Raw genomic sequence first — 13,718 nt, 5'->3', positions numbered from 1 at the left:
TCCTTGGTGCTCTCTGAACTTGGTAGGTTTCTTGCAAACATTTCATTGTGCAGATTAGGTAACCTCATCAGTGCTGGTCCTGATGATGTTACCTAGTTTTGGTAATGAAACATCTGCAAGAAAACAATCAAGCTCAGAGAACACCAAGGATGCCTCATGTTAATTAGCTTCAGTTGTTCACATTATACTTTTGTTCTCATACAGAAGTTAACTGGTAAAATCAATTTTGTATATGCAATTCTCAAAAAAACAGACAAACGTCCTGTTAATTGCAATAGAATAGCTTTCTGTCCAGTTTCAGTTTGCAGTTCATAATGCCAATACATATCTGTACATATGCCAATACAATGTGTAGCTTTCAACAAGATTAGCTAGAAATCAAAAACAAAATAAAGTTTTGTTGCCAGTATTTTCTCTAAGCAATTAAAACTTAAATCAGTACCAATACCTGCTCTACAGTGCCAGTAAATAAAGACACCCACATGCTGCTTTAGTTTAACCATTTGGTATAAAATGCACTGAAACACAGCACTTGTTAAGTTTTCTCTGAAGCTAGAAAAAGCTGACCAAGAGGCAATTTGTTAAAAAAAAAAAACATGACTTCATATTCCCTAGGGCAAGGCAGAAAATGGAGAATGAATTCATTATCTAACTGAATCTACACCTATGGATTAATTCATAAATCAATTCAAAATGCTGTTCTACCGGTTTGTCTTGCTGTCTTCAAAAATTGGCATAATTTACGTGTGTATGAGTGTCTTAGGCACTTCTCAGGATCATCACACAAAGTTAGAGAGTTCCCATTGCTCTAGGGTTTGGCAGTAACTGTCAAGAAATGCGTGGAAGTTTGAGATGCTGGGGGAGGTATAATTCCCAGCTATTGAAAAAAAGAAAGAACTGTGTAGGTTTTATTCTTTTTGTTCCCTGTTTCTGGGTGGGATGATTGCAATATGATTGCAAGTAATTGTAATAACAGATTTTCAGTAGACAAAAGAACGTTAAAAATATTCTGTCAGGTTTGTTTGTAGGTAGTTTATTTGTTTTTATGTTTTAGTTGTTTAAGTGATTTTATAGATGCATGTTTAAACTTTGTATTCTTTAACAGATTTCAGTATATTTCATTTATTAGTTACTGTGTTTTATTTTGCAAGATATATACCAATTTTTGCTGGAATATAAATGTATTAAATAAGTAATTAATGGGGTGTAGGCTTTCTTAATTAGATTTTTTAAAAATATCATTTATTTTATGGTAAAGGAAAGCTGGATAGTTTGGTTTCTTCTATTGAATCAGTAGTACTTAAGTGTGTATGAATCATGTTGAAAGTACATTGCCAGTTAATAGAGTATGTTAACTTATACATTTCCCAAGGTGTTTTCATCACTGAGTGGCCTGGTATGTATTATAGGCTAAATATAATAAACCTAAATCAGTCCCATTCTAATACTTCCAAATGTACAGTATTAGGCATACATCTCTCAGAATTTTCAGCCAGTGTGTCTGTTGGAGAGAGTTGTCCTCTCATTCATGTTTTATGGTAGGTCTAGTTACCATGTTTCCCTGAAAATAAGAGCCACCCCAAAAATAAGCCCTGGTCTGATTTTTTGGGATGGGCCTAATATAAGCCATACCCCGAAAATAAGCCTGGCAGGATGGGCACAGCCAGTGCTAGAGGTGGCGACATGTGGGGCTGACATGTACAGCCGCAGTCCACTTGCGCCTTGGCGCAGCACAATACCGTTAAAACCAGAGAGAGAAAGCCTCTTCATTTCTGTGCTTTTCCATGTCTTTTCACTTTTTACTCAGTGTAAGAGTGTTTGTGTGTGTGTGTGTGTGTTCGTGGAGTGGAGTGGAGTGGGGCTCTTTCTGAGGGAGAAGGATGCAATTTAAGGTTGTCATCAACTGGTTGTCATACACAACGATCTCTGCCTATTTTCAGGGCAGTGAGAAGACTCGTGAAGAGCTCTGTTCCCCCCCACACGCATACACACACACACACACATTTACACTTAGTAAAAAATGAAAAGACCCCCCCCCCTCTTCCCCCAGGGCAGCCACATCCCTTCACTAACCTGTTTTCCAGCTCTGGTCTCCCCTGTTCGTGCAAGGCAAGAAAAGTAGTATGTGGGGGTACAGTAAAAGAAATAGTTCAGACTTTCGAACTTCTCATGACGTGTGTGTGTGAGAGAGAGAGACAGAGAGACAGAGAGAGAGAGAGAGAGAGAGAGAGAGAACATCACTGCCAGCCCACCGACATTGGATCGGATCTCTCTCTCTCTCCCTTCCTCCCTCCCTCCCCCTAACACCCCACCCCCCAGTGGCAGTGCTTCAGTAGCTGGCTGCTGGGGCACTTCTCACTCACCCTGCCTGCTGACCCAGCTGCTTCTGGTACACTTCTCGGTTGCAGCGGGCTCTATGCTGGCTGCCAAGCGGCTGCCCCTGTTGCTGCTGGCCTCGTTGGGGCTCTTTGACCTCCTGGTGGTGCTGCTCTCAGCCACCCTGCTGGGCTGCCAGCCTGCCAGGGCCACTTTGCAAACATAATGATTATTCATAATGAAGTATTTTGGAACTTAGTTATTCTGAATATTGTAGAAGATTTTGAAATGAAGGCTAGTAGCAATCTGATGAAGTACACCAATATATTTAGTGTAGTATTAGACAGCTGGGATGTTTTGTTTTTGAAGTTTTCAAAAATGTAGTTTCTTGTATATGTCTTTAGTTACCTTTTTTAGTTTCTGGTTGTCTGTTTAGCTACTTGTAATTTTCTATGTTTAAATTCATTATTTCTTTTTCTTCTTCTGCCTGCTTCTCTCCATATATGTTCTTGAATGAAGAAACTGAAATAAAACAGATTTACTTTTAACCTATGAAAATTCAGGTGTATTGTCTATGGAAATTCTCAATCAGCCAGGTCATGGTTGTCCCCAAAGTTTTTTTTTTCTAAAAGGAAAAAAAAAAGTCCAATTGTGCTTTTGAAAAAAAGCACATTTGGTTTAGAAGTATTAATCAATTCAATACCAACACATTTATTTGAGGCTTCAAAGACAATAAATAACTTTAGAAAAGAGAGTCCACATTTCGCTTACTGTAACATGTATTCTACAATCTTTTAGAGAACATTATTAGCTGCATATTTTTTTATTGTTAAAGATAATGATAGGATTCATATTCTTGATTCTGCTAAGCTTTGGATGCACTTGTAAATATTTGCAGAGATACCTTTTGCCCCTTTCATGTTTCTTCTCTATGATTGAAGATTGAAAAGAACTCTGAAAGTGGACAGAGTTTGAGAGAATACTATGTGTTTTGAAAGACAGAGCTAATAACATATTTTACTTATTTGGTCCAGAACAAGTCATTTAATCCATTGTATATCCATTGTATAATACAATGACCAAATGAAGGAATGGAATGGCAGTGATACTCAAAATGGATATTGTAAAATATGAGCTTAGCTATAACCAAATAAACCAAAGGAATGTATCTGTTAGAAATAGATATTCACTGAACATTTAAAATGGCTTTTAAAACTAAGCAACAAAGTCAAAAGCCTAGGATAACAAGGACATGATAACTGAACACAGACTTTCAATATCAAACCAAGAAAGAACAAGAAAAGATACCTCACTCAAGAATGTCAACAAATAAGGGAAAATAAGAAAATCTTTAGAAGTTCAGAGAAATCATTTGAAAATGTATGACTTGGATACAACTTTCTATATAGCTTTTCTTCAGTGATCTTTTAGGATAATTACTCTTCCTAAAGTTTCAATATTGTCTTTATTCCTTTATATTAATTTCATTCAGAATGATTTTTGAAGATAAACTATGTGAAATCTTAAAAACAAGATAATGAATGGAATGTACAATGTTGCTAGAGATAATGGTTTTAAGTATGTTGTTAAGTTATTAGATTGTTTCAGAATTAGACCATTTTCTTCTTATATAGTTTTACTTTAGAGATTTGTAGAACATTAGGTATGGAATATGATTATTTTTCTTGCAGCCAAAGCATGCAGTGAATGTGATTTGAGCTATATTGTGCAGATCTGGCCTCCTAAATTATGGCTGTTAGGTTAAGTTCATTTTTTTTAAAAAAAATATTACTTTTAAAGGCCATTTTAAGAATATGTAGGAAAGTTGTAATGGAACAAGGAAACTAGAATCAGCACTGCAAACATTTGGCAGCATAATAACTGGATAGTGGTATTGTATGGATCATGTATATGCTGTGAATGAGCTAGGTTAAGTCCACAAGAAGCAGCTGGAAACAACTGATATTTGTCTATCTTTGTATAGCTCATAAAAGTAGCTTTAGTTATAATACCTAAGGCAGAATGCACTATGCTCCTTTAACTTCTTGACAAGACGATTAGTCTGCAGACATGTTAGACATTTTGTCTTATATTAATGGAAAAAAATAAATTTACCTTACATAATCCGGATATTCTGGTTTATTTCAGCTCTAGGTTTAAGACGTACTTGTTTAAAGCAAAAAAAGGCTTTGTTGGTATAATTCACTGAAACTGTCTTTCAGAAATATACAAATCAAGGGTCACATTCATTTATTTTCCTAGATACTAGTTTTCTTCAGTTTTCTGTGTAAATATTTAGGTTATTAAATTTGCCAATATTTCTACTCATATATGCCAGTTTTTGTTCTTATTTTATAGATGTTACTTGGACATAAAAGAAATGTTACTAAATACCAATTGCCTAAGGCTATTACGGAGTCATTCAAATATTTTCCACTTGATTTGTTCTAAGACAGCACTTTCCATTGGTTGTTAATTTTGGCATATATTATGTAAATAGTAAAAATTACAGGTGTGCTTACTTTCCAACTACCTTATTTCATGTTTGTGAAGTTTAGATCTTATGGGAAACTTACTACATGTCATAGAACAAGCTATAGAATGCTGCTGAATTTTCTCTATTTGAATCTAAGAAACATTGACAAGTTTCAGATGCAAGGGCTACTTCTAAATGAATGGATAAAAATGCCAACAACACTTTATGTAGGGAATACAAGCTCATTGTAGAATATCACATTTGAATAACGGTTCATATATTGGGCTCCTTTGAGCAGCATGGTGGCCTAGTAGTGAAGACACTTGCCTCCCACTCGGAAGGTTGAGAGTTCAATCTTAAATACCAGCAGGCATTTTTCTTCTAGGGTGCAAAGAAAAAATATCTGCTGCAAACTCTGCATGGCATCAGGAAGGGCATCCAACCAGGAAATGGTTGGCTCCATCTAGTTGCCCTGATTCTATCTCAAATTAAGTATTTATAGGGTTGTAAAAAAATGGGGGTGTGTGTTATATTGGGTTTGTTATATTTTTGATGTAAATTCATTAATTTTTGACAATAAAACCAAATGAGATATTGCAAAACACATGATCTCAGATTTGTAATCTGAGTTCTTGAGTTCAGCTTTGATTTAGCGTGAAAAAATGATTACTTGGGAACCATGTTTCATTCTTGCCTTGTTGATTTTGTGATGTAAATGGTGTTATGTAAAATGTAGCCTATTCTTTAAATTGTTCTAAGGAGAAAGTAATAGAGAGGAAATACAGTTCATTTAAAGAATTTATTACCTTTTTCAGTACCACTCTACTAATTAACAGTACTCTTACCCACTGCAGCTTTGTAATAAAATATTCATAATTTATTATAGTATTCATAGCATTTCTTACTTATCATTAAAAATTACTCAGTTTTCTTAACAAAACAGCCCATTTATCTCAAAAGAAATACTTACCAGGCTTTGAGTTTTAACAGACAAGAAGTATTAGGTCCCCAAATGTATTTCTTAAGAACTATGCTTCTTTGAAAAATAAAAGGCTATTTTCTCATTCTGTTTCTAGGTTTTCACATCCCATGGACCAACAGTAATTATGCCAACTTGGTTCTGTTCTCGGGAATGGTTTTATCTTGTAGGAAGATTTAATGAAGAAGGAAAGGTACGTAATATGAAAAGGAGAGGAACATAACCTAATTATGGGAAAGATTGATCTTACTCTTTCCCAGTTGGATGCCCTCCAGATATGTTAGAAGTACGGTTATGAGAATCTCCACCCAGCAGTGCTTTTGGCTAGAAATTCTGTGAGTTATATTCCTAACATATCTAGAGGCCTCTAGGTTGGGAAATCTGTGCAATAATGTCTCAAGAGATGCTTGCACCATGCGATCCTAATCAAGGTTGAAATTCTTCATCAAACACTTCACTGAGTTATATTTAATTAAGAAATTAGCCTGTTTTTCAAAGTGTCATTGATAGAGGAACTGAGCAACACAGATCTATTACTATGGTGTTTTTGTTGATTGATTATGTGCCATCAAATTGATGCAAACTCATATAGCTAGATTTTCTCCAAGGCAATCTGTCCCCAACCTGTTCCTTCAGCTCTTCCAGGAGAACACCATCATCACTGTAATTCATGATATAAAAATGTTAATATTGTCAGCAGTAATAGCCTCAGTAAGAGCCGAGGTGGCGCAGTGGTTAAATGCAGCACTGCAGGCTACTTCAGCTGACTGCAGTTCTGCAGTTCGGCTGTTCAAATCTCACTGGCTCAGGGTTGACTCAGCCTTCCATCCTTCCGAGGTGGGTAAAATGAGGACCCGGATTGTTGTTGGGGGCAATATGCTGACTCTGTAAACCGCTTAGAGAGGGCTGAAAGCCCTATGAAGCGGTATATAAGTCTAACTATTGCTATTGCTTGCTTTAATATTACCTCTGGGGAAGCACAAAAAAAGGAGCACTAATGTGATGCTATTTGTTCTGTTATTTGTGAAGACATTATTGCCAATTTGTATTGACTGTCAGGGTTCCAAGTAACACCTGCAGTGAAAAAAGACTCTGAGGCTTGAGTTTCCTCAAAGTTCCATTTTATTAGAGATGTCATATTGGCATATCTGGGAAAACCTGAATCTGAAAGCGTCCAAGTTTTCCCACCCAGTTGAAAGTTCAAGACCCTGCCCAGCACCCACATGTCCATCACATGGTCCAATCAGTCATGGCCACGAAGGAAGATTCCTCCAATCTACGTACATCCGTCCAGATGCAGGGACAAGGCGACCTTGACTTTCTGAGAAGGAATGTTGTTATGGCTACATATCACCCATACCCTGTATAATCCCCCCTCCCATTTTCCTACAGTAGAAAATGTAGCAGACCTTCAAATCCAAAAGGTAAAAGATGGCTTCCAGGTCTGACATTGACATTTTTCAAGCACATAAGGAACATCAACTTTTTCACTACAAGTAATTCTAGAATTTTCCCGCTATTAACACAGCATTTTAAATATTTCGCCTAGTACTGAACTCTGTGACTTATTGTGAGACACAGGGCCCTGATTGGCATTTGAAAGAGACATCACAAAACAGTGTGAATCACAGCTTCTATTTGAGAATTGACTCAGAAGGTACTTACATAATACAGCATTACACATGAATTGTTTTGAATGGCAACTTCAGTGCAAAGTAGTGTATTGAAGTGATGTCAGACATTACACATGAAATCTTATAATAATGAACGCATATTATATAAGATAGAAGAGTCCTGTATGTATGTTGTTACATATTGCTGTTATGCAAAGAAACACAAGGTAAGTTATAATATAAAAGACAGATATGCAGATGTGAGAAATACAATTTCCCAAAAAATCCAATGTAAGCAGATAAAATGGGCATCTCTTCAGCTTGGCATAAAGTAATAGAATTATCTTGTCATGGAGTTCTCTGTATGAAAATGGGATGTCATAAGTTGATGATATGTCATGTTTTCACCAGTGAATGGTGATAAGAAAAGAAGCATAAATGGAATTTTTAGAAAATTTGCAGTATTCTGACTTACTGATATAATTACTTTGTTTGGTGACATAAATGAATGGAATAAAGCAACTGAGGGGAGACCACTTGAATGAGTAAGAATGGTGACTGATTTTGTGTATATCTCTTTGGAAAAAGATCCAGTTGTTTAAATTGTGGTTTAAGCATAAATCCTTCGATACACATGTCAATGAAATATAGAGCTAAAATATGACTGTTTTGATTATTTCTGATGAAAGATTTAGATAATTAGTGAATGATACAAAGTGACAAGACTTTCTGGTTTTAAATAAGGGGCATATTATTTGATAGTGCTGAATGAATCTCGGGGGAAAATTGACATGGTGGAGAAGGAAAAAATCGAACATAGAATAATGCAAAAAAGGCAAAGTATAAATCCTGTATGTAAAAGAATTAGAAGATAAATTTTCCAGCAGAATAAATGGGAAGTGTATGCGAGAAAATCTGCTTGAATTGAGTTAAAAAGCATACTAATGTAAAGTTTAATAGAGTTATATTAATAAAAAGTATGAAAGATGTTTAATGGAATGATTAAGTAAAAGAGACTGAAGTGAAAGAGGCTATGGAAATGTTAGCTGCAAAAATTGTAGTAAAGGGACATATATTGCATAATGTGCATGTAGAGAAAAAGAAACAATGAATTGATAAGATTAAAAGAGGCTGATACAATAGAAATGGATTCTGTTGGAAATGAAAATAATGTTTTGGAAGAAGGTGAAGAATAGTCCTTTTGTCCATTCATAATATTTATTTTTAAAAGTTTCAGAATAATTTCTTTTCCAATATAGCAATAGCAGTTAGACTTATATACCGCTTCATAGGGCTTTCAGCCCTCTCTAAGCGGTTTACAGAGTCAGCATATCGCCCCCACAGTCTGGGTCCTCATTTCACCCACCTCGGAAGGATGGAAGGTTGAGTTAACCTTGAGCCGGTGAGATTAGAACCGCTGAACTGCAGATAACAGTCAGCTGAAGCTGACCACTGCGCCACCTCGGCTCTTGAAATATTCCCATCCCTTTACATTATTTTCTTTACATGAAGAAAAGTGAGCTTTAGTCTCAACACTACTGATTTTCTGAAATTTATTAACATAATTATATATTTTATTGTATTTCAGAAAATATATCCACATCCCAGAAAGAGAAAGTTTAATGGTAACTGAAAAATCATTAGATATATTTTCTCCTTAATTCTGTTCAGTGCTAAGGAGAAAAATTGAAAAGAGAATAGCATATTTCAGTAGGGTCACAGGAAAAATATTAGAAATTAGAAAATGAATATTTACAGTAAAAATGAAAGTAGGATTTTTTTCTGATGACTGATGGAATGTGAAAATATTAGATCCAATTTTTTAAATAGCTGAATTAAAATATTGTAAGGTTGCCTAGGGATTTGTCTAGCTGCTCTGGGGAAAAAGAAAGACAAAATGCAGACTCTGATATTTTTGGCACATTATGGATAAAACTGAACAGAGATCAGTTCTTGAGCTGAGTCCAAGATGAAGTTTTTAAGCGAAATAAATTATACTTATAAAATTCTTTAAAACAGCCCTTATTAACAGCATAACTTAATAGTATGTTGTTAAGCATGCTGAGGTAATTAATCCAATCCATTGCTTGATCTTTACTCCTTTCCAAGTGAACTGTGGCTGCTCACATATTTTTGTTTCGGGAGGTTAATCCTTTAACTTTGTTTTTCAAAACAACCAAGCAATTATAACTTTATCACAAATTTCCTGCTTTGAAATTGGACCAACATAATTTACAAACCTATCAGGGCACTAGGAAAAGTCTTAACTGGATTTGTATCATTTGGGGAAAGTCTAAGGCTAACCATTAGATGAATGAATTGTTGTAACAGGTTTTATAGACATATCTTTGGTGATGGCTCTAGAAAGAACCAGAGTTTGAAACGATTATGAAAACTATACATTGGCTATAGGTCTCCTTATGCATACATGTGTCTGCAAGCAAATAGAAAAGTAGGACTCTGTGATCTGTTAAGAAATAATACAGATAAGTGAATTCAAGATGTAGATAGATGAGTGTTATGTTGATAACTGTTCAGATACATATCTTGACTTGTGTTCCTTGACTGTAATGATGTTTTCAAGGATTCTGCATAGAGGAGATTGTCTTTTTCTAAAAGTCCATATTAGGCGGATATTTTTAATTATTTCTCAGTAGATGTTCTTTGGGTTAAAGTTGCTTTAAAGTGTTATGCCTGTTTCTGAATAAGTATTTATCCTTATCACAATTAACATATTAGTAGCAGTATTTGTTTCTGAAGATATATAACTACCAAGCTGTTCATTGTTTCCTTATTATGGTAATACTTCTCAAATTTGTAACCCTTTTTATTTGAAGTGGGCCCCTTTCCATTTTGGCATGAAAATATATACATATTTTAAAGTAGCACTTCCATACATTGGTGCTGAAATAAGTCACGGAACATTTAAATCACAGTATTCTTAATTATGGAACCTACTGAAAGTAATAGTTTGAATGGGGAAATATGTAAGCACTGGGAATGGTATATGGTGTAATAAATTCTTCAAATATGCATGTGGTAACATATACACATACAGAGACACACACAAAAACTTGGGCAGCAGGTTGCTTTGTAATTAGAACCATGTGGTTAACTTGACTTAACTTGGAGCATGACATGAAGAACAGAAGCCAGGTTAAATTTTGCCATTGACATAGCATCACCACAATGTTGAGCACCAGGGAAGAATAAATCTCACTAGAATGTAAGTTGAAGCAACTGGTGTTTTCTTTTTCTGGTGGTTATGTTGTTTTTCACATTCCCATTGCAAGTATTCATTATTCTCTGCTAAATTCTTTAATACCCTTAATTAGTAAACCTAATAGAAACATATGTAAGATACTTCTTTTCAGCGTCAAAATTAAAAGGTTAATAGAAAGCTGCAGCAGATTTGTTACACAGTTCTTCTTACCCAATGGCAAAAAATAAGCAGACTTTTTCAGTCTGTAGTGTTGCATCTGTGGTATCTATGGCTCCTACAGAAACCAAATTTTATGTTACTTCATACTTAGTAGCAGTACCATATTTTTCGGAGTATAAGATACACCGGAGTATAAGACACACCAAGGTTTTGAAGAGGCAAATTTTAAAAAAAGTAGGTAGGTAGAAGGATAGAAAGGGAGAGAAAGAGAGAGAAGTACAGTAGATAGGGAGAGAGAGACTAGTTAGTTAGTTAGTTAGTTAGTTAATTAGGTAGGTAGGTAGGTAGGTAGATAAAGGGAGAGAGAGAGAGAGAGAGAGAAATACAATAGGTAGGTAGTGAGAGAGTGTGTAGGTAGGTAGGTAGAGGGATAGAGAGAGAGAGAGAAAGAGAGAGAAATACAGTAGGTAGGTAGGGAGAGAGAGAATAGGTAGGTAGGTGGATGTTTCCATGTTCTGGAGAAGGAAATAGCTGACCATCTGCAGCACCTAAGATTTTGTTTCTGCTGGCACAGCACTTGATCAATGTAATTCTCATCAATCAGATAAAGAGCTTTCCGAAAGGGGGAAAAAAAGTTTTTGCACTCTGCAAATCTCCCAAAGATGGCATGAATAGCCTTCCCCAGGTTCCGATGGTCTGGATGCAGTCAGAATGGATTGTCCATAAGATGGCCCACACTCATCTCCTGTGCTTCCTCCTTCGTGATTCCCAAATACCTGCAGGAACATTCCCCTTGATCCAATGCTCCCCAGGTATCCGGTGGCCACCACGTCTCCTCCCACCCTGCCTGGTGTCGACACCCCGTCCAGGGTCCTCCACCCTCTCCAAGGCTGAACCACCAGCCCCTGTCGGAGTCTGGCGGCAGCTCTAACAGCTCCGGCCGAGCCCTAACACCCTGTCCAGGATCCTCCATCTCCTCCAAGGCCAACTCATGACCCCTCACTGTCGGAGTCTAGCGGCCGCTCCACCGACTCCTGCCGGGCCACCACACTATCCCCCACCGCAGGGCCCTTCCCCCAGTTCTGACGCTCGGAATGCGGACCAGAAGGGTTGGTGACGGCCTCCATGGAACACAGTCCATGACGCTGGTACCCCGCCGGGAACCTAGAAATGAAGTCCTGCGGGGACTGGGGTTGGCAAGGGCTGGAATCTTGGCGAAGCCCTCCTCGCAGACCTGGCCCATTGGCACTGGACACATGACTCCACGCACTTCCGCACGTCATTTCTTAAATTGGACCACCAAAACTGACGGGATGCCAGGCGTAATGTCCGGAAAACCCCCCCAATGTCTTGATGCAGAAGCGCCATGAACCTGAGAGAGCATCCGTCGACGGATGTGCCCTGTGGGAACATAGAGCCGGCCCTGATACTTCAAAAGATCCCCTTCCAAAGTCCACGGGGAAGCCGGCTCTACTTTCGCCTTTTGTCGCTCCACCCATTCGTCACCCTGCTGCGCATCCCGTATCAGAGACTGTATGCTCACAGGATGATAAACTGCAGCGCAGGATGCAATGGGTAGAACAGTCCAAGGTGGAAGCGAGTTCGCAGGGTCAGAGTTCTCCGATTTCCTAGGTAGGGCATCTGCCCTGGGATTACACACCCCATGAATGCACGCTACGTTGTGCAAACGGGGTATCACAGCTGCACAAACGTGCCAGTTGTCTGACATGATAGTTTGTTGCTGAGGGACGGCCGCAGTCCGCGCAACCCTTCAATTCTTGGGGTAACTCCCCGCCAGGTGTCCAAGATCCCCACAATAGACACTTGAGGCCTGACAGCACCCAACTCCATGGGCTCCTCCCAGTCCACTGCAGTCTCTTGATGACCTGGCATGCTGGTGGTCTCCTGGAAGGCACAGCGAGGCCTTCGCCTCTGCAGCCAGGCATCTATCCGGAGGCACAAGTGGACCAACGCGTCAATGTTGGTGGCCTGTCCACCCTTGCCAGTTCATCTTGCAAGGCCTCGGACAATCCATCTTGGAATGTGTCCATCAGAGCTGGTTCATTCCACGTTGAATCCTGGCTACGCAGCCTGAATTCACTCACATAGTCTTGCAATGAACCACTCCCCTGCTGCAGTGACTTCAGACGTCTAGTTGATGTTTCCCCCTTAATAGGATCCTCAAACATCCGTTTAAAGTATTGACAAAAACCCTGGAAATCATCCAACAAAGGGCTCGGCTGAGTTAACAAGGAGGTAGCCCAACGGGCAGCTGTACCTGAGAGCAAACTGATAATAAATCCCACCTTCGGTCAGTGGGAAAGTCCTTCACTCTCAAACTCAGGAACAGCTGGCATTGTCCCAGAAACGCGGCAAACATGGCCTGACTCCCATCAAATTTATCTGGCATGGCTACTGGGCACTTCCCCCTTGGCTGGGGGGTTTTTGCAGCTCTCTGCAGCTGAGCAATTTGGTCCACCAATACTGCTATCTGTTGAGCCAGTTGCCTATTTTCAGCAAGTAATTGCTCCATAATTAATTAAATGGAGGTTTGTTGGGCAGAAGTCAAACTGTTCTGACCCCCCTCTTCGCTCGTTCACAAATGACAGTCAGACAGAACATATCTTTATCAGTCCTGGCTCAAGCTGGCTGCGAGCCCAAAAATAAGCGTAGATAAAGTCTCTGGCAAAAAGTTACACAGCAAAAGCAAAAACAAAAAGCTCTTACAGCAAACCAGGTTTACAAAAGCAAATCACTTATCCAAGTGCCTCTTTGAATCTCAAAACTGAACTCACGAACAAACGAATGATGAACCACGAACGACGAACGACGTTGACTTCTGCAACTAAGGCGTGGCACCATCCGTCTTTTATCTGCAGAAGACGACCCTAACGAGCAACAGCTGCTCATTATTCCTGCATCCCGATGCAACTCACAGCAAGCTTCTGCTGA

General features: G+C 38.5%; 1 protein-coding gene across 2 annotated transcripts in view; it reads left to right on the top strand.

Annotated features, from left to right (window-relative positions):
• B3GNTL1 (UDP-GlcNAc:betaGal beta-1,3-N-acetylglucosaminyltransferase like 1) overlaps positions 1 to 13,718 on the top strand; it is a 148,333-nt gene that overhangs the window by 101,517 nt on the left and 33,098 nt on the right. For both annotated transcript variants that reach the window (XM_032212032.1, XM_032212033.1), the window contains one exon: positions 5,869 to 5,964. In XM_032212032.1, coding sequence (XP_032067923.1) covers positions 5,869 to 5,964 — 96 coding nt within the window. The remainder of the gene's footprint in view (positions 1 to 5,868; positions 5,965 to 13,718) is intronic.

The sequence above is a fragment of the Thamnophis elegans genome, chromosome 2, assembly GCF_009769535.1.
Source record: "Thamnophis elegans isolate rThaEle1 chromosome 2, rThaEle1.pri, whole genome shotgun sequence".
NCBI lineage: Eukaryota > Metazoa > Chordata > Lepidosauria > Squamata > Colubridae > Thamnophis > Thamnophis elegans.
The sequence above is the reverse complement of the archived record's forward strand: the minus strand, read 5'-3'. Positions and strand labels throughout refer to the sequence as shown.